Below are 21,186 nucleotides of genomic sequence, written 5' to 3'. Positions count from 1 at the left end.
TATAATCCTTTAGTCAGGTGTGGCACAGAATGAACTGTGTTAATAAGCAAGTAAAAAAATATTTCATTTGCAATGATTGAATAATGTTATATAATGTGAATAATTGATAATGTACAGGGTGTGTTGTATGAGGTTTGTACAGTTGCTTATTTTGTGTCTCAAATCCAACAAAGATCAAGAGTGAATTAAATGCGCAGAGTACATTTAGTTAATGATCATCCATCCATTATGTGTACCGCTTATCCTGTTCAGGGTCGCGGGGGGCCGGAGCCTATCCCAGCTGTCATTGGGCGAGAGGCGGGGTTACACCTGGACTGATCACCAGTCAATTACACTCACTCACACCTACAGGCAATTTAGAGTCACCAATTAACCTAATGAGCATGTCTTAACACGTCTCAGTACCCGAAGGGAACCCACGCATGCACGGGGGGAACATGCAAACTCCACACAGAAAGGCCCGATATGTCCGAACCAGGAAGTTATTGATCAGTATGTTTAAATAACTGTGACATCAGGGATACTGAGCGCAACATTGTGGTTTAGCTCATAAAATTATTTCATGTGGTTTTATTGAACCATTCATTGCCCATTCAGTGTGCACTCTGACCTTGCTGTTGATGGTCTCTATATTCTCCATCATGGTATACATGGCTTCTGATATGCGAGAGGGGAGAGAGAGGATCACACTGTCCACACCAGAGGGGCCATCGAAGCGATCAGCCACCTGCATCATTGTTTCTGCAAAGACAGGATCACAGAGAGCATGACGAAAGCGTGAAAGGTTTTATATGAGGTACATCTGTAGAAAGATTCTTCAGTATTCACTGCACAAAGTACCATCACATGCAGGATGAACCTCTGAGCCAACATATGGCTGAAGAGGAAGCACGCGTGAGTGTGTGTGTGTGTGTGTGTGTGTGTGTGTGTGCTGCCCACCTGCCAGATGCCTCCACTCGGTGTTGAGGTCAGCCTGGTTGGCCAGACAGCCCTTCATGACGTTGCTGCAGTAGTTGGCACAAGGTCTGGCGGAGGCCATGCCGCGACAGTGGGGACAGTAAGTCATCCTCATCATGGCCCGCATGCACTCCTGGCTCAGCGACACCTGAGGTAGGGCACAGACAAAAATAAACACCCAACACCTGGAGGAAAAATGACCGTCCAGTCAAGCGTGTATGATCTATCAGCCTAAAAGACAAATCTGAAAGCAGCAGATGATCAAACTGTCAACTTGACAACTTAAACTGTGAGATCCCTGCTGCTACTGTACAGCAGAATGACATTTATCTTTAACCACAGTGTTATGTGGAGATGGAAATGTCTTCAGACAATGACAGCTGCAGATCTGTGGGAGGTCACCTCCCATGGCGACCTTTTTTTCTTACTTTGCACCACACTTTGATTCAGCACAGTTTCCTTGGAAACCACTTTGGGAGAATTTGCTTTTTGTTTCAGACGCGATGGAAAGGGCCTGACATTCATACGAGTACGCTCAGTCCCTCACTCCATCCTTCCCGCCTCTTCCACTTCTCTCTCTCTCTCTCTCTCTATCCCACAAGGCTGCTCCCCCAGGAAAGGGCCTTGGTGCGTGAAAAGTGAAACTGGGTTAATACCAGTAAGCTCTGTTCACAAGAGAGTACAGCTATGCATACAAAACCTCAGGAAGTGTGTGTGTGTGAGAAAGAGTGTGTGTATGTGTGGGTGAGAGAGAGAGAGAGGTGGAACAAGCCCAGCTACGCATACAAAGCTCCTCTAAGCTGACATCTGGGCCAGCTTCATGCTTTTCCTGGAAACTGTTCTTCCAACAGCAAAGACACAGTTAAAACCGGCTTTTAATAAATATACAGTGGAAATAGGACAACAGTCGGGATCAGGTGGGAAAATAAATCTTTGAACACTTTAAAGTCCCGTCTGTGAGTTTGTAAAAGTTAAAGTCTGCTCTGACAGAGGCCGTGCCCTCCTGATAGCTGTAATCAGCATTAACAAGCTCCTCCGCAGCACTTGTCCTTCACGGTGTGACCCTTGTGTGCATCTTTCATTGCATGCATTAAGTATATAAATGTATCTTTTTATATCACTCCTTAGAGAAACGCTTTCATCTACTCTAAAGTTGACAATATTGTTAGTTAACTTCTAAATGACCTTTGTGAGTTCTGCTCGGCTGTATTTCTGGGTGTATCATCCCACATTTCCCCACAGCGATCATCAATCTAATCTAATCATAGCCACAAAGGATTTTTTTTTAATGTGTTTAACTTTAAAAGTTGCAACCTACATACGGAAATGCGCACTAAGCCTGAATAAGTGAATGCATAAAAGCAATCAACAGAACTTAGTTATTACTGCCAGCTGCAAAAGGAGGACAGTCCAACACAGAAAAGCAATAACCACATTCCCAGGCTTAATCTCAAGTCATATGAGACATGAGTCAGATCTTCGCTCCTGCCCTCCTCTTCTCCCCCCCTCCCTCCCAGCCTTGCCCGACCACTCATTAGCCGGGGATGAGTCAGTCGAATGCTTTTTTGGTGAGGGAGGAGAGCAAGGGAAGGGAGCGTGCAGGGACGAGCGGAGGAAGAGAGTGGGAACGAGAGAGGCAGGGGGATGTTAGGGAGGCTACGAGGGGCGTTGGCAAAGAGGGAGGGAAAAAAGCCAGGGTGATGTTAGTGAAATACTTATTAAGAACAGACAAGTCATTAATCTACTTTCTGTTGTATCATCCATCCTACAGGATTAGCGCGGGGGGAATCCCACGCCGGGCACAGCTGACATGAAACAGTGTGTAACTCCTCCGTGGCGCTAATTGGAGGTTCATGTTGACAACTTCCTCTGTAACCTTGGAGCTGGGGTGCGTTCGGCACCGGGAGAGAGACATGTAAGGGTGCAGCTAAGGATCATTAAAACCATTAATTAAACATGAAAATCTTTTTTGAAATATTGATTAAAATGTCAGGAAATAGTCGGCGACATCCTCAAAAAAAAATTGGTGTTCGCATGTGAGCCTGCGTTACATTTCAACACCTATATTCTTACGTGTCCTTGCTTCACCTTCACAATACGCTCCCCATACCTGTCAGTACCTACTACTATATGTAGCCCGCAGCAGTCTCTCTCTCTCTGCCTGTCTCTCCCCTGTAATTAGTAAGGATATATGAGCGACCTCTCCCCCTTGTGTTACACAGCGAGCCAATCCAGACTCCTTGCCTCCAGAGTGAGCTATGTGGCGCGTGGCCTACTTCCTCCACTCCCATTCCCCAGGGAATAAAACAGGCCGGAAAAAGTTGAGGACACAGCAACTGGTGCAGCCCGGAGCGACGCAAGGGAGGAATTAATATTGCACCGGAAAGAAAGACTGCATCTCTTTTTCTGTCATAAAAATTCAGTTTTTCCAAGCATCTCTGGTCTCTCTCTGCTCTGCACTCTTTCATTACCTATGTTTCATGGCCGATTCAACCTAAACATATCAAGGATTCATGTCATGTTTCTTCTAAGGTGGCAGCAATCACAGATAACACAGAGAGAAGTCGGCTTCATTCTCCAAAGCTTTCGCTCAAGCTGTGTAACAGCCTGCGGTAAACATCCTCGGTCACTGGGCCCTTTAAGTGGCGATACAGCACTATAAATAGGAGCGGTTGTCTCATTAGTGTCCAATCAATCGCAGATAGAATTACAGAGAAAAGGAGGGGAAAGCTAAGATCCAAATTAGGATACCGGGCTATTCACACTAAGAGAGAGACAAGAGGACAGCGCGGGGCGCAGCGCGGGGAAATATCTACAGAACGATTTCCAGGGAAAGGACGGAGAATAAAGAATGCGTGAGTAAGAGAGGAACAAAAGAGGAGGCTGTTTGTCAAAGTCTCACTTTTCTCACTGTGTTTTTTTTTTTTCTCACTGTCTCATTTGTTCCCATCACAGCACAGTCCTGTTCCAATCTGCATAAATACAACACAGCGCTGGGGGAGGACAGGGACACAGGCTGACACACAAATGATGAATATGAAATGGAGCAGTTGGTTGAAGCCTTTTTTTCAAATCGTCCCAAACAGGCTTCGACTTGGATGAAATATTTTCTCATTTCGGCCTCTTGCGCAGTTCCCTTTCACACAGATCGACCATTTGTGTCCGTAGTCATTATTCTCACGACGCAGAGTGTTCTTGAGTTCCCTCTTAAGGCAGAAGGCGGCGCGTGACCTCATTCAGAGCGGCTCCAGAGGCATGGCATTATCGCTGGGATGACATTTTGTAATTTTGTAAAAGCGGTGCTAATTATTCACACATTCTCCCCGGCCTTCCTCGTTAAATGAAGACATCACTCACTGTTCTTTAGTACCAGCAAATAAGCACCAGACAGGAAATGTGTGTTATGACTGAGCCACACAGGGGAAATGTAAGTCCACGTTTGTGGGGGGATGATGAGAGCTTGTGCACTCCAGTGTGCATATGAGAGTGTCTGCAGGGGTCATAATTCATATAGCCTTTCCAACGTAGCTTGCTAATTCTGCTCCTTGCAGAACTCTTCTCTCGTTTGAGTCGGGGCTGTCACGTCTCCAAATCTGCCAGACTCGTTCCCTGATCCCTGTAGCTGCAGGTGAGTATTAGCTGTCACCGGCACTGTCTGTGTCTTGTTATCCACAAGCTAGCTGCTACTCTGCGCTGTCTCTCTTCTTGATTTTCCTCCCCTGTGGCTATGGATGTGCTAAGCTTTGCTGCGTTCAGGTGCTTAATTGAGACATCCTCTGGTTTCCCTTAGGTGTAAATTTGAGATGTTCTGGTCCAGAGAGAGACATGCAAGACCAGGCTGTCTAACTGTGATGCAGGAGACCACTGTAGTATTCGCCACCCACAGTCCGAGGTAGATCACAGACCTCAGAATGAAAGGGAAAAGGATCATAGAGATTCTTTCTTTGACATGCAGCCAAATGTGTGGCCTTGCAGTCATGTCGCTGCACCACAGCCTATTTTGTCATGCTTTTTTCCCCCTCTCTCTCTTTATCTTTTCATGCTTACTCACAGCCCGACCTTGTAATATTTCATCCGGGAGAGAATTGTAATATTCATCTCTGGTGCAGCATCTGTTTTGTCAAAGGATGCGTTTATTTCTCGCAGGTCCACTGCTCTCAGCACTCTCCTCGCCCAGTGTCTGATGGGAGATATTTTTCACCGCCGCATCGATACCGGCCACCTCCCTCTCAGCAGCTCAAATGATTTCTCAGTCTTGCTCTGATCTTAACCTTACTCTTGTCTTATACACAGAGGGGACCATTCCTCATGGGAGATATTAACCCTCCCCACGGCCTAGGGAGACATTTTTCAGTGTGGCGCTGACATTAACTGTTGTTGCAGGGGCTGATTGTCTGAGCCGCGGGCCATACTTTATGGAGCCTCTCGTTTCCAGCAACATTGATCTGCCACCGCTTTATACTGTGTGCACGGACTGGTGAAAACAGGCCTGTGTGTGTGTGTACGTGTGCGTGTTTTCACAAAGATGAATACACTTCAACGCAAGAATACCAATGAACCTGTGATGGGAGCAGAGAGTATTAGCTTTGCAGCAGATTAGACACCAGTAAAAAGGAATGTGGGGCAGTTAGTTGCAAAAGCAATAAAACTTACAAGGATGGACTGAAAACGGGATTATAATTTTAATGGAAAGAGACTAATCTTAATAATTGGATGGAAGGAATTTAATGCAGAATAAAAAGGGAAGAAAGAGGGAGAGAAACATGAGAGAAAACAAGTAGGAGATATAATAATAGAGGTTTACCTGGGACACCTTGCGCACCACCTCCCCGCTGACCACCAGCCCCTGAACAAAGGAGCGGGCTGCCACGAATGTGCGTGTGACCATCATCTTCATCACACGGGGAGTCTCTCCGAAAGGCCTTAGTGTCTCTATCTGCTTAGACACACACTCAAGGTAGTCCTCACCTGCAATCAGCATTCACATGCATTAGTAGAGAACACATCTAAAGATTTGAATCACCTTCTTTGTATTGGATGAAGCCGGATATACCTATGAAATATTGCTTGTTGGCCTGGTAGAAGAGCTTCTCCAGCAGTTTGGCCCAGAATTCGTTGAGCACCTCCTCCAGGTTGACATTGGCGCCTCTGTAGTAGTGCTTTAAATCCGTGTACAGGTCGTGGAAGACCTGGGAATTCTGGTAGTAGAGGAGGCCCCAGGCCGAAGTGAAACTCTCCTGGAGATTGATCGCTGATTGGTTCAGCAGCTCCAGGAAGTGACCTAAAGACAAATAGAGGTAGAATATATGTAAGTTATTGGTTTAAGGACCAACGATGGACGACATGACAGCTCCCTAAAAGTGAAGCCAAAATTCTGACTGGCTAGGTCATAAAGCCCGCCTCCTCCATGTTAACAGATGGGACATGAGTCAAACTATAAAATCAAAATACACACCAAATAAATGTTTATCAAACATGGTTTCTGTCACTATAGTTAGTTGGTATCATGCTGCTTGACGACCAAGTGTTTTTCTGATAAGTTTATTTTTAATGAGTTATTTGATGCTGTAAAAATGATGATTGACAGCTCTGTTGTTCCGGATTAGCAGAGTGGAGGAGGAACGGCGAGAGGAGACGTTACTAAAAAAGTTTACACATCTGTGAACGTTAACCTCAGACCAACACAAGAAGCTGTTCTGCTGTTAAACACGCTGACATGAGGTAAGGTAAGTGTGTGTTTTGGTGAGCAGAAGTGGCTACAGCGGCTCCACCCACCGATCTCTACCGCGCAGCTCTGGCTCCAAATGACGTCACCATCGCAACATGGCAGCGCCCGCCTCGGGGGCTTCAAGTTTGTACAATGAGAGCAGATGGAGACGCGTCGTCCATCTTTATATACAGTTATTGGTTTACATAAAACAAGTTCCCTTGAGTCATAAAACATTATAATATATTACATATATCTGTGCCATTTTCTTTCTTCCACAGCCTCACATTGTCGCCCTCGATTGTGTTACTCGAAACATAAATACGTGATGAAGTCTGCTGCATACCAGCACCGCCTCATACTGTCACTCAACCTAAAGCTTAAATATGTGAGAGTGTCCCACTGGGGGATGTCAGAGAACTGACAGCGCTTCAGGGTGCAGTATAGACTATTCCAAGTGAGGATTTGCAGATATAGGGTACAGGCAGACAGACAGGTAAACAGACAGACAGTGAGGCAGGGTGGCTGTCAGTCTTGGGGGGAAAAAGTAGAAAATGAAGAAGCCTGAGTGACTTACACAAACAAAAAAGCACATTGAATCAGGGGAAACAGAGTGCAGCTTCTACACTCTAAAGTTGTATCCACCTCATTTATATGTATGAGGTGAGCATTATGCTGTAAATATAACGACTGAACTGAACATTTACACTTAAGAAATGCAATGTAATGTACGGCTGTTGTATTGGACTACTTTGCATTTGATGCAGCTGTAGCTAAAACTGATGACTCACTGTTCCTGGTTCACCAGTTCCATCTAGATGCACAAATTCACATATCCAGTTATTTTTTTATGAACCCCATCTTTTCTGGGGCCAGTGGCAGAAATATTTTTACATCACTTTTGTGAGCAAACAATGTTTATAAATGAGGTCGAGGTTCTGCCAAGATAGCAGAAAGTCCAGCACCACAGCGCGACGGCCCGAACATCCATCCATCCATCCACCGAGACCAGCATTTGCTCTGCATCTCCATGTACACAATGGGGTGTGTGTGTGTCTGTTTCTCTGCCAGGGAGAGGCTAAGCTGCAGTCTACAGCATGTTCACTTTGTCTTATCTCCACCTGCACCACCGCGGATCAGGAGGAAACAAGAAAGGGGGAGGTTACGGCCTCCACAGGGGACAGCCCGACTGGAGTTAGCTTAACTCTGTTTTTAAAAACAACAACACACACACACACACGCTCAAACAAAATACAAACACACTCCGTCTTCTTAATGTTTCCCAAATGACAACATATGGAAAAGCCACGTCAGGTTATACAGCAGCAAAACTCCCAACACCCACACGCGCAGGGCCCCGAAGACAAACACAGCACTTGGAGTTACATAACATGTTAATATGCTAAGCTCATCCTGACCCATCTGCCTGGCATTATCTCAGCGCTGGCCTTGTTGGATACAGTATCTGTTCTGTGCTTTCCCACTCATTAATAAACACCAGCCAGCCCGCTTCACCGCACCGCTGTCTCCTGGCATTTTCACACTCAGGTCTACTTTCATCACAGGCGTTGATTTGAAGGAGCTTATTTTTAATTCCACCCGCAGACAACCTCGCTGCGACTTACTATAAATTATATTCTTGCTTTTGCTACATTTTATGGCCATTCTGTGCTTAGTGACGGCTTCCAAAGGCTTACAGTGCATCTGAAAAATGCACCTCAGACATCTTGGAAACATCAAGGGACGCTGTCCAACTTTGTTTTTTTTTGGACAGCTCTAAATCCATCTCTTAAAAAACACTGTTGTGTTCAGTGACATGACCGCTTTTTAACCTTTGCTGTTTCCCTCAGTTGGGTTCATGCCCAGAATCATGTTAGCATACATTATTTGTTAACCAGAGTTATGCAACGTCAGTCACATGCTTTATGATGCGCACAACATGAGCTATGGGCTGTGTATGTGCTTCTGAGGGGCTCAATAATTTAATTTATTCTTGTATTCTGCTGAAACCTGTCTGCTGTTCTTTGCCAACACAAGCAAATACATTTTTCATTTTTCATTTTAAAGTTTAAAATTGGATTTTAATTATGTGTTGAACTTTTTATATTGTTACTAAATGGGTGGAGGAGAAATGTATCACACCATGGAACAATTTTGTTTTAAGCCCTCCTGGAAGCTGACAAGAACAGCGCAGGACTAGTTAGAGTTGTGTGCTTATAAATAACTAAGGTTAAAAGGAAAAAAAAGTTTATTCTAGGGAGAAAAGTCTGATGCAAAAGTTTGTTAATGTGGAGAAAACATTCCTGGTAATCTCCTCATTATAGCTACAAAAAGGCAGAGCACAGAGCAAACCTACGTCTTTGACTGTGACGCACGACATCTCTAAGATTATTACGCTCTGTGAGATAACCGCTTCTGACATGCAGCGGCCGTATGTCCAGCATTTGTTTAGCAGCGAGACCGCCTCGCTGTATGACACATCATCCCCTTGTTCCCTGACCTCCTGTCACTCAAACTATCTGTGAACACAGCCTGGAGCCAGCCTCAAAGTCTCCGAGTACCAGGAGAGCTGCAGATATGTCAATCACACACGCGCGCACGCGTCCGTGCGAGCCGACACACAAAAGCGAAGTCAGCAGGAAAGCACGTGCACACGAACACGTGCGCAGAGAGACAAACTTCAAAGTGACAGCACGTTCACATGTACACACCAGGATCAGAGACCCTCACACAAACACACACACACACACTTTCCTACACAGTGGCAGGCAGACAGACGGACCGGGAGCGGCTGTGACAGGTGCAGCTTTGCTTTTAATCCACATTAGAATTCATCCCTGTGGTGTACTGTCAGCCATACCGCTAAAAGGCCTAAAGTCTGGCTAAGTGATATGAGTTCGGCAGAAATAGTTTCATCAGGTGACGGGAAAGAGACACTTGAATTATCCTCATTTCTGTAAACGGTCCTGATGTGGTCAGTTTGTTTTTGTGTGCGCTCAGGGATCAGCACATGTGGAGGGCAGATCTCGGTAAATGGTATCACACTGTCCGGCTCTCCTCTGCCCTTCAGCTCGAGTGAATAATGACGATCATTAGTATGATACAAAGCCCCTGTATGTGCGGGTGTGTGCGCTCTTGTGTGTGGAGATGACCTTTCTCATTCTTCATCTGTTTGTGTCGCCATGATAGATGGAGGCACACACTCATCCCTTTTCCTCACCCCTCCTTCCTTTTTACTCTCCCCCTCAATCCTCCATCATCCCTCAAAGCCTCACCTCCAGCTCCTCTCCCCTCCAGCGTCTGATCTCTAAGGAAGGAGTGATGGGAGAGGGCGGCTAATTGCTTTATCCCAGGACACCAGGTGTGGAGGGGACAGAGAGGGGACAAAGAGTAGTTGGGATTTGAGGTGGGTTTCAATCCTGCAGTCACTGCTTTATCGATGTTTAGTGTGTGCATTTAAAATGAACATGAGTGATGTCAATTAGTTATGAGGGTTGATGTTTGCTATTTTGTCTGGAATCAATAATGAAGCTACTGTATCTACCCCGGGAAGTATCAGTCATTTAGCATGGATCTATCATGCTAACATTAGCATAGATTTAGCATCGGGTTACATAACACAAATATTAGATCAAATCACTCATAAATTATTGCGTCTGGTTCATAAATTTTAACACAAATTCACAAAGTCAAGACAATTGTACGGATCAAAGTTGAGCAGACTTTGAAAGCCCGAGGGCTGCAGAGGAAATGAAGCTATTTTGGCCTCAATGTTCTGGAAAGAAAACTGCTGTCCATAAACATGCAAACCATACCAGCCTGATTCTACTTTTAATGGTCAACAGAGGACAGGGCTGGAAATCAGTCAAATCAAGTCTTAAGTTTAAGTGGAATCATATTGTGATTCTTTGATCTTTTCAAAGTTTCTGTTGTCAATTTCATAACTTCAAGTAAACCGTTTATAAATAGTCAAAACAGCAACAGACTTTGGTCCTTTGTGATGTGGGCTGCGCCCTTCAGAGGACGTATTTGAAGGCTGATTGCATCACAGCCATGCGTGGAAGGCTGTCCCATTTCGAAGGCTCCTTTAGATGCGGGGCGACTAATGCGTCCTCCTTTTCCCAGGCCACGAAGGATCCATCGGGTGTATCCTTCGCAGCCCAACGTATCCCGAGATTCATTGAGTGCCAATTCAAGACGAGATAGCAGACTCGTAAACGCCCAAGAAATACACTTTTAAATAGTGATGGGAATCGCAAGGTAACTCAGTGCAGGGTGAATGTATTTATTTACTGCACTTTGGTGTCAGTTTCACAGAATTTGAAATTAGAATTCAGAGCTATAGAACAAATAAGGACTTTGGATTTGTGAGGAGTCACAAGGTAGTGACATGGTGAGTGAAAATCGCAGGGAAATCTGTGCCATATATTTGTAAATCCAAATATGGATACTTGGCAGTAGTCTCGCAATAATTGTATTGCACAAGTCAGGATGACGATATTTTGCCGCATCGATAATTTGAATGTAACAAGATTTTGGTTTCAACTCAATCATTAGCTAGAGATATAAAAAATAACGATAGAGGCCTTGAAACAAATTACCTTTTAAATAATTTGTGATTTTAGTTATGCTAGCTAGTTAGCCTGCTAGCTACCTGTTGCTAGGCGACAGGAGACACAATTGGTGACACATAGGTAAGGGCGGGAACAGCTGGTGACACAAACAGGAAATCTGCTGTAGGCCAGGCTACGAATGACTCATCCTTCGTAGGCTGCATCCTTTGTAGGCTGCGTCCTTCGTAAGCTGCATCCTTTGAAGGCTGCGTCCTTCATAGGCTGCGTCCTTCGTAGGTTGTATCCTATGTGGGCTGCAGCCCCCGAATGGCAACACAGCTTTTGTGTGAGCAGTTGTATCAGTTTGACTGTTTTAAATAGGATTTTGTATATGATTTGCATTAATGTTTTATAAATTGATATTGGAAAGTATCAGTTTTAATCTCATGATAATATTTCAACTGTTTGCACTACAAGCCACATTAACTGCACGCTCATAATTATAATTAAGAGCCACATCTTTTCTTTAATGTGACAGCAGATTAAGAAAATCTCCCTCGTCCCACTCCACCACCAGCTCATTCAGCCTTTCATTCTTTTTCTCCTCTAATTCACACACACACACGCACACACACACACACACCCTCAGAAGGCGCTAACTCAAGCATGTGTGTCCTAATGACTTTCTTCCTGCGGTGAGAGGGGAGTTAATGATTTCATTTGTAATCACTCTGAGCTTCACATCCAGGCCACCTTGACATGTCAGAGGCTTATTTTAACTCCAGTCCTCCGCTCTCTCCTCCCACTGCTTTTAAACCTGATTAAACACACGCACATATTTAAGTGCACACACAAACCCTCAAATAGCATGAAAATCACACATTAAGAATTTCACACTCTCCCACACTCCCAGTCTTTTATCAATCGATACAGTGCTTAAAACCAGAGAAGCCTCTACCTCCACGTGCTCTGCTGCTTCTCTCTGGTGACTCCCTATCTTCATTCCTCCACCTCCTCTCTCTGTCTTCTGTGTCAAATTGAGTTATTGACATGGATTCTGTGTTGCACTGAGGTATCACTGATGTTCCTCCAGCTGTCAATCACTCTCACCGAGGGCTTCGACTGATCCCGAGTTACTTTCCCACACAGCGGCATTAGCTGACCGAGGCTTGTGCTACTCATTCCAAATTAATCCAGAATCACTTTTCTCATTCAGGGAGCTTAGCGGGTCTGGCACCATTTGCCCCCATCTAATAAAGTTGCAGCTCGCCCCAGCTGATTGAACAGTCCGATCTGAAACTCTGGGTGATTAAGTAATCACAGGCTGACAAGAAATCACTGGATCTGAGTAACAGCATGTCTGTTCTCACCAAACTCTCCGGCCTCCTGTGAAAACTCATTTTTGTGTTGGTTTCCGGCAATTGGCAGTTAACATTGTCTTACATGTGGAGGAAATTATTCAAAGCACAAGGGACAAAAGTAAAACATACAATCCAAATTCTGGCAAAGCTTCATTTTTGAATTACAGGGTTGTTTTTCTTCAAACAGGAAATACAACCCACGCAGGGAAATGGAAGAAAGCACTAAAGTAGATGCTCATATACTGATGTTGATGTGAATGCTTAAGCAAACTGTAGGCTCAGACACTCGCTCACATAACGTTAAGGACCATAAATGGGAAACTAAATGAGAAACTTGACAGATCAACTGAGTTTTGGCAGCACGCCAGAAACTAACAAGGGAGGATTGGACAGAAAAAGGAAATCAGTGAGAGAATGAAAGGGAGTAGGAGGGTAAAAACGGGGCTGTAAAAGCAGCAATTGTATATCTCTTTCATATCTGACAGCCTTAATTGTATTTGTCCATTTGACAAGTGCTCAATGATCATATTTGCTGGATGGGTCTTTGGCAGGGAGGAGAGAGGAGGAGAGCAAAAGCTGCAGCATATGCCAAGAGGAGAGGAGGAGAAATCAGGTGGCTTTGAAAAATTCAACAAAAAAAGGGAACACAGAGAGAATAATAGAACATTTTAAGCAGCTCTGGGTTAAACTGCATCACAATACGCAATCACGTCGATTGGCTGACGGCTGTCATGAAGTATTCAAGCCCTGTCTGGGAGTATAAAGTGTTTGAACAAGAATAGATTTGTGCAACAGTCGTGTTAGTCAAAGTCAGGACTACTAGGCTGTGGCCGTGTATCACGTTGCTGTAGCACCACCTGTGCTAAAAGTCTTCATGTTAGACTTCATGAACGTGTCACCGAGTAAGAAGTGCGTAATGAATTCAAGGAACATTTGGTCATGCATAAAATTTGTGGTGGAAAAACTGTTAAATTGCCAAAAATTATTTTATAAGTGGCACTACGAGCTAACATCTTACACACAAAAACACAACAACACACATGACCTTGGCCCAGGGTCTTACCACTTCCCCCCTTAATTTAATGCAATATGTAAAGTAGGTTCTGAGATATCCCTGCATGTCAGAGCTAGTTTGTGGGATCAAGAGAAAGAAAGGAATAAACTATTATATATTGAGGCACAGGATGCCGCCCCATACTCTGTACCAAACCCATAGCCTCTTCAGCAGGCACCAGATGGTTTTTGATCCCTACATTTTCAACCATAACCACCCTCCTTCCTCAGTTACCCAGTATCCCCAGCCTTTCCCCCCTTTGTTATTTCCCCCACCTGTGCAGAGACAATGAACACATAAACACAACAGGCATAAACAAACACTGTTGTCCTGGGTGCACTGAATTCACAAGTGATGATCTGGGAGCCATTAGACTGTTTACGCGTCAGTCCGGCTTTCCATCAATAACAGCACTTATCTCACACATACTGTGCCCCAGAAGCACTGCAAGCCCCTTAGCCAGCATTTAGATGCTATTAAAAGGAGCCTTATATTAAACAAGCCGACACATCACATAATGCATGTCATTTATCAAGCGGCTCTCTGCGGAAGTCTTTCTCCCACTGTCTCTATTTCTCCTTTGTGACTTTCCCTGGCTAGCATCACACACAATTTACCCATGTCTTTCTTTTTCAGCCCATCTGGTTCTCTTTTTCAGCTTTTTCAGCATTTCCCTTTGCTTGTTTCCTCCCAAACTCCATACCATTCCTTACCCTCACTATCATTTTGTTGTTTTTTTCCCTCTAGCTCATCTCACTTTCCACTGCTCGTCCCATTACCATCCTTCCTTACACTGCATTCCTCTTTCTTTCTCTCTCATTCTTGCTTTCTCTCCCTTTCATTTAATCCTTCCAAGGCGCCATTGCTCCGATTGAGTAATGTGTTTGGCATAATTAGGCCAGTGTACTCCTGGTCCCCACCGCCGTGATTTGCATGCAGATAAAGTGAGCCAATCAAGCTCCACAATGGGAGCAGATGTCCTTGTCTCTCATGACATCATCAGAGGTGACCCTGAAAGCTAGAAATTAGCAGGTGGGCTGCATGAGGTGGGAGTGAATCTAATCTGTTGCCAACTTGTAGGACTATAACAACACAGGTGTAGAACGTGTCATTGGTGTCCTCATGCAGTAAGCATGGCTTTAGTGATTTGGTGGTAATTTTGGTTGAAAAATACAACCATACCCCATTCCCATACCCGAATACCCAGCTAACGCTCTTTACAAGGCGGCCATTTTCCTTTGACGTCATGCTCAACTGTTATAATGTTGTACTGCTGTATTTCAGTTTTTAAGTAAGGGAACTAACACATTATTAATCATTTGTCCACTTCTGAACTGATCAGTAACCATACAGCACCATATATCACGTTACAACAACATATGATAGCTCATTAGCTCCAGTTAGACAACAGCTAATGTTAGCATGCAACGTCTTCCTCGCTAACGTTTGTAAGATTAACATGAAACAATAGGAAAGTTCCTAGCTAAACAGTGTGGTAGCTAGCTAACAGTGCTTTGATGTAAGTAATGTAAGAATGCTAACGTTAGCTGACTTTGCTGTCAGTTGCTAATAAGCTAATTTATATGTTGTTTACCTCGAAATATGACTTATGTTCCTGTAGATTTTCCCTAGCCTCAAACTTCTTAAAGTTTTGGTAGACTATATATGTTTATACGATCTGTAACCCAGAAAAACAGCAGCACACACAGTAACAGCATTTGAGTTACTAACCTGCAGCTTGACGTGCTCGAAAAAAACACTGCTGTGTGAATTTGGTGAATAACATTAACTTAATAATGTGCATTCTTTTGAATATAAGAGGCCTTAATTCAACTTAAGGCTGTAGTTTGTGATGCTATTGAATCCTACACCAGAAGGGGTTTGTAACATTTTGTCACATATGTACCCTTCAATGTAAAGCGAGTCAGCAACACATTGAAATATATTCACATACTCAAATGTATTCAAGTTTTAACCCAGATATTCATGTCTTTACACTTGCAAATCACAGCTCTCTTTGGGATTGCAGTACAGCGTTTTCCCAGAATCAGAGCCGCCACACTATTCACTGAAAAGAAGTACAGCAGGCTGCTGCTCGCTATCGTCTGATGGAGCTGCAAACTTGTCCTTTGATCCAAGTTTAGTGCCTGTTTTCTAAATCTGATACTGATACATTTGAGGATGCTCGATGTCATTCTCATGGATGGCTCGACCTTAGTTTTATCTCTACGGGAAAGGAAGGTATTACTTTACAGGCCAGCTGGGAGATGTTCAGAGTTCTACTTGAATGAATAAGTAAGCAAGTGCTGCCTGGTCATCTAGAAAGGAGTATACAAATAAGCCAGCCAGTACTCTTCAAATCAAATTATGCTCTCCGACCACTGATCTGCCTTGAACTTAAATGGGTTGGAACACACAGGCCAATAAAAGTTTGGCTCCTCATAAATACTTTGTGCCAGTGCATGAATGTGTGTGTGTGTGTGAATGATTCAAGACCTGGGTTTAGATCAGAATAAAATCTCTTCCTTAGACCTGTACTCTGTGTAACTGCATAAAAAAGACTAAAATGAATCATTTGATCTTTAAAATGTCCCCGAAGCCTTCCAAGGTCTTGTTTTGTTAGAGCAACAGTCCAAAACCACAAGATACTCAGTTAGCTGTCAAGTAAGAAGCAGCAAATCCAACGATGGAACCATGCATGAAAAATGACTTTAATGATAATCTGAATAGTTTGACTAATCCTCTCAGCCCTACTTGAAGTCGTGCTGCCATAAATATACATGCAATTAAACAATAAGACCAGGCACAGTTAAAATGTGCTTTAAGGGGCGCCGGTTTGGCTCGGGGGTTGGATCGCACGTCCCATGTACAGAGGCTGCGGTCCTCGATGCGGCAGCTTCCATCCTCGGCCCTTTGCCGCGTGTCATCCCCAATCTCTCTCCCTCGGTTTCCGACACTATTCACTGTCCTCTTTCTCTCAATAGAGGCATAAAAGGTCAAAAAAATACATTTAAAAAATTGCTTTAAACTGTGTGTTTACATCAAAGGACTGATAACACCAAATAGAAAGGTGGATGGAGTTTCCACCATGTTTGTCACAATCTGACCTTTATTTCAATCAAGGTGCAGAGTGTAAGGAGTTTGCATCGATATGCTGAATCGTGCAAGATCTTAAGGTGAAAAATGACGCTTTTGCATGCAGCTATAAATGGCAACAGTGCAAGTGAACACAACACAGCGCTCACACACATACAGCGTGAATCCAGATGCCAGTGATGGCACCATTAGGCCAAACGCCACCTGCCAGGTTTAAGGCTTCCGTCTGTCTAACACACCTGGTTGCCATCTAACACGCTGCTCCCTTCGGTGCCATCACTCTCTGTGTCCTCTCTGACCTTTTCTTTCTCACTTCAATGTAACACCAGCTCTCTCTCTCTCTCTGGCTACCCCTTTCCACTTCCACCTGTTTATCTCACCCTCGTCCTTGTCCCCTCTTTTTCTCCGTATCTCTTCTTATTCCATCTGTCTCATTCTCACTCCGTCCTCTCCTTCACCCTCTCTTCGCCCTCCTCATCATTATACTCTGCATCTTTGTTTAACGTAATGTATTATTTAGTTTGTGCCTCTCCACACAGTATGATTGACAGTGACGAGATTGGAGGAACCAAGTGCAAACCACATACACACATACTGCATACAAAGGCCGCTTTCACTCGCTCACACAGTGACACTCGCTAAATTACAAACTTACGGACACATGCATATAAACACACATCTGCATGCTCACATTTACATAGTGTGCACACTCGCAGGCCACGAGCCAGCTGTATGAGAGTATGCTGGTCCTGTAATCTGTGGCTTGCTTGGTTGGGGTTTCTTCCAAAGTCCCTGGACCTAAAAAGGCCTAGCCTGCCTGGGCTGGAACAGTAACACCCTACACTTAGCCACATGGCGCTAGCTAGCCCACACCCTGCTAAACACAGCCAGATGTGCAGGGACTGGCAGCGTGGTACAATGTCACTGTGTCTCCTGCAGTCAGATGAGCAAAAAAGTTGTAGGAATTGAGTAATCATTTGTTTTTTAAACCATAAATATAAACTTTACTGCATATTTGCTGTCAAACCATGTAAACAACAAAGATCCAACCACCAATCATCCCCTGACGATGGTAATGGCGTTAAAGTTTAACAGCAATTCATCTAACTTTGCACTTTTCAACAGCTAAGGATAACAACAGGATGTGTTTAGTAAGAGTGGCTCGATCCTGCCAAATTGCTCTGATCATGTGGCAGTAAACGTGAAGGATTTCGGTCAAATTAACCCCAGTCTATCGCTCAGCTCTCGCCTTCAGAGGACACAGTGAACAACAGATGGTTTAAAGACCTCAAGGTCCCAACACACATACATACATCCTCTCTCTCCCTCCATCAGCTCGGCTCTCCCCATCTGATGCTCATTGGGGTGAGATAAGGGGACATTAAAACAGGGCGAAAAAACGTTTAACAGAGTGGGAGTGGGTGGCTTTGGAGAGGAGAGGAGAGGAGAGGAGAGGAGAGGAGAGGAGAGGAGAGGAGAGGAGAGGAGGAGAGGATGAACAGGTGTGGTGCGATATGAGATCAACGGCGGCGAACAGTCTGATTAATTTCTATTTCAAAACAGCAGCTATTAGAAATTTGTTAGTGTAACACATCTGGCAAGCGCACAAAAACAAAACCAGATGCCAAATGACTTCATCGTGAGGCAACACAAGTTATCTTGTTTATGACAAGTGTATCTCTGTGTATTTATCTGCAAGGTTTTTGGATGCGGATCATTAGACTGTTTAGAGGTCGGGGCTGAGTGCTGCTTGAGTGTGTGTGTCTGTAGTCTGTGCTGTTTACTGGAACGCTGTGCTGAAAGAGGTGTTTTTCTAAGGAGTGGGAAAGTTCACTGTAAGATGACATCAACGAAATTGGAGAGAATCTGTATGTCTAGGACAGTTTGTGTATGTATGTATATGTGTGTGTGTTCATGTGTGAGTGTGTGTTCTTGGCAGGGCGACTATATCCTTTTGGCACAGATTCTGCCCCCTGAGTGAAAAGGAGGGACCGTGAGGCAGAAGTATACAGAGCGATAGCAGGAGAGTAAAGAAATGTCACTCTGCTACTAATCACTGGGATCTGAAAAGGTCAGGCTAACTAGCCAAGCTCAGAGCCCCGGCTGACAGATCCATTGTCACCAACTGGCCAAGGGGAACAAGTGGAGCACAGAGACACCCTTCTATTAACTGGAGCAGGTCATTAGACACAAATAATTGCCTTGGTGCTCCATTGTTCTAAGATTGAAACCCCCACTCTCTTTTCTTTTTCTGTCTCGCTCATTTATTCTCTTACACTCAGAGCATAACAATTAAGTCCTGGATTTATATGATTGTGTTTAAAACTTCGGCTATTCTTTGCTACAGTACAGACAGAGCAAAATCTGGTGATTAAGACTTTTGTTCTTGTGCTTTTTGCTCCAATACAGCAATCACAATGCCATGTACAACAACATTTTACTGTTCATTTTAACATACCGCATTGGTCCGAATATAACACCACCCTGATTATAAGACTTCTTTCTGTTGGACAGGTAGGTGCCTCAAACCGGGTAGGACAAGCTAACCGGCGGTTAGCATGCTAGCGCATAGAATGCTGTATGTGTTAGCTCGGTGGGGTGGGCGTGTTCTCGCACGAGAGAGTGAGAGTGAGCTTCTGGTGACGAAGAGCCCAGGAGGAGGGGTCCAGTTTGAATGTGTTGTTGACAAAATGCAAGGAAAAATCCTACTTATTATACCTTTAAAATAAAATCATGTTTTCTGTGTCTTTTAGATTAAATTGTCACATTTAAACTAAATAAAATTCCTTTCAATGTTCAATAAATCATTAGGCATCAAACTGAGTTCTATTTATAGAGCAGTCTTCAAACAGCTGGATGACAGCTCTGGTAAGGGGCGTATCTACGTTCCGTTTTTCATACACACTCTCCTGTCGATCTCTTGAAAGCAACCGCGGTACCTTTTTCTCTGTTACCATCTCTTAGCTAAGACTGTTAGCATTTTTAAGACGCAGTGGTTAGGCGGCCTGATGCAGAGCTTCTTTGGGCCGGTCAAGGCAGATCCGGTCCCGGGGGACACCCAGGACCACGACAGGACAGGGCTAAGCCTTCTGAGAGCCCAGGAGGAAGGGGCTGGGCTACACGGCGCTACGGCCGGCCCCTGATCTTTTTGGGCTCGCCATTTTCGGACATTACACTCTGTGACAACAATTATCTTAAAATTGGAATCATTACTCCGCCTCAGTTGTCGGTTAACTTGGCCTACTTTTAAGCCATTTGTTCCGGACGATAACGCGTCTCTCCATCTTTCACCTCACTGTGAGTGACAGCTGGCCTCAGTCATGAGGGGTCCACTCGCTTTACAGATAAGTGGCGCTGTCTACTGTTGTGAACGTATAATGGCCTTTAAAAGTCTAGGACCTGAATATAAAACAACCCTACTTTATTTGCAGTATTTTGAGGGAACAGGAACGGCATAGTGGAGAAGTCTAATAACTAACTAATTGGTGTTTACAGGGTAATACAGGCAACTGCAGTGAATACCCTAAATTAGGATGCTGTAGATATATTGTGAGCATCTTGAACCCCTCTCCGCCAAACTGGTTATTGTATTGTTTAAAGTTCTCTGTAGATCCGATGGAGCAGACGTGGTTCAAAAGTGAAAGAATAAAATAACTTGGCATTCTGCCAACATCACTGCAAGGCATTACCAACTTCCTCTGTTGGAGCATGACAATAAATCAATGCTCGACATCAATCTGCAGACTGTATAATAGAAGGGCTTTAACTTATCTCTTTCACTTATTGTCAGTCTGTGTGTGTGTGTATGCCTGCTTCATTGTGTGGGCTGGGTGGAAATGTGAAATAAAAAACAGCACAACTGAGAAGAAAACAAACAAAACTGCGCCCTGGTGTGTGATGTCAAACATTACTGTTGAAATACTACGCTACACGCGCACACATTCAGTCGTCTTATTAACTGATTACACACTCACCGTCGAAGGCCTTGTACTGTCCAGTGAGCGACGTCTGTAAGGCGCGACCAGCTTCTTTGAGGAGTCCCTCCATCTCCCTGCGGCTCAGCGTGGCCAGGTTGTCCTCCATGCCACTGGTGCAGCAGGTGTAACCCTGGGGACAGACGCGCAGGTGCTCCCCTAGCAGGAGGAGAGGTGGGGAGAGAGGAGGAGGAAAAGGAAATATAAAGGGAAGAAGAGGGGAGGAAGAAAGGGGACAAAAAACATGTTATTAGAATTAACAAGCTCCATTAATTCAGTCAGCACTCAACTAAACCTAAACCAACAGCTTCGAAGTCGCTGCTGTATAAAATACTGCAGCGAACACGAACATGACAGGATGAATTAGCTGCAGTGGCTGTGTTTACGACCTTAAACCCGGCTTGTTGGCAGGGCCGCATGTGTGCGCCCGCCTGATTACCTGGCAAGATGTGGAGAACTCTGTGGAAATGGGAGCAGTGGAGCA

At 44.4% G+C, this 21,186-nt stretch overlaps 1 protein-coding gene across 3 annotated transcripts in view; it reads right to left on the bottom strand.

Annotated features, from left to right (window-relative positions):
• Positions 1–21,186, bottom strand: part of gpc1b (glypican 1b) — a 78,691-nt gene that overhangs the window by 8,636 nt on the left and 48,869 nt on the right. For all 3 annotated transcript variants that reach the window (XM_069684394.1, XM_069684393.1, XM_069684392.1), the window contains 5 exons: positions 20,703–20,861; positions 6,011–6,238; positions 5,762–5,925; positions 940–1,105; positions 611–741 (listed from right to left, as the gene is read on the bottom strand). In XM_069684394.1, the coding sequence (XP_069540495.1) occupies positions 611–741; positions 940–1,105; positions 5,762–5,925; positions 6,011–6,238; positions 20,703–20,861 (848 nt within the window). The remainder of the gene's footprint in view (positions 1–610; positions 742–939; positions 1,106–5,761; positions 5,926–6,010; positions 6,239–20,702; positions 20,862–21,186) is intronic.

Source organism: Semicossyphus pulcher, unplaced genomic scaffold (assembly GCF_022749685.1).
Source record: "Semicossyphus pulcher isolate SPU_LCO1_2020_fin unplaced genomic scaffold, fSemPul1.0.p SCAF_7, whole genome shotgun sequence".
Taxonomy (NCBI): Eukaryota; Metazoa; Chordata; class Actinopteri; order Labriformes; family Labridae; genus Semicossyphus; species Semicossyphus pulcher.
This window is presented reverse-complemented; position numbering and strand designations above follow the sequence as displayed.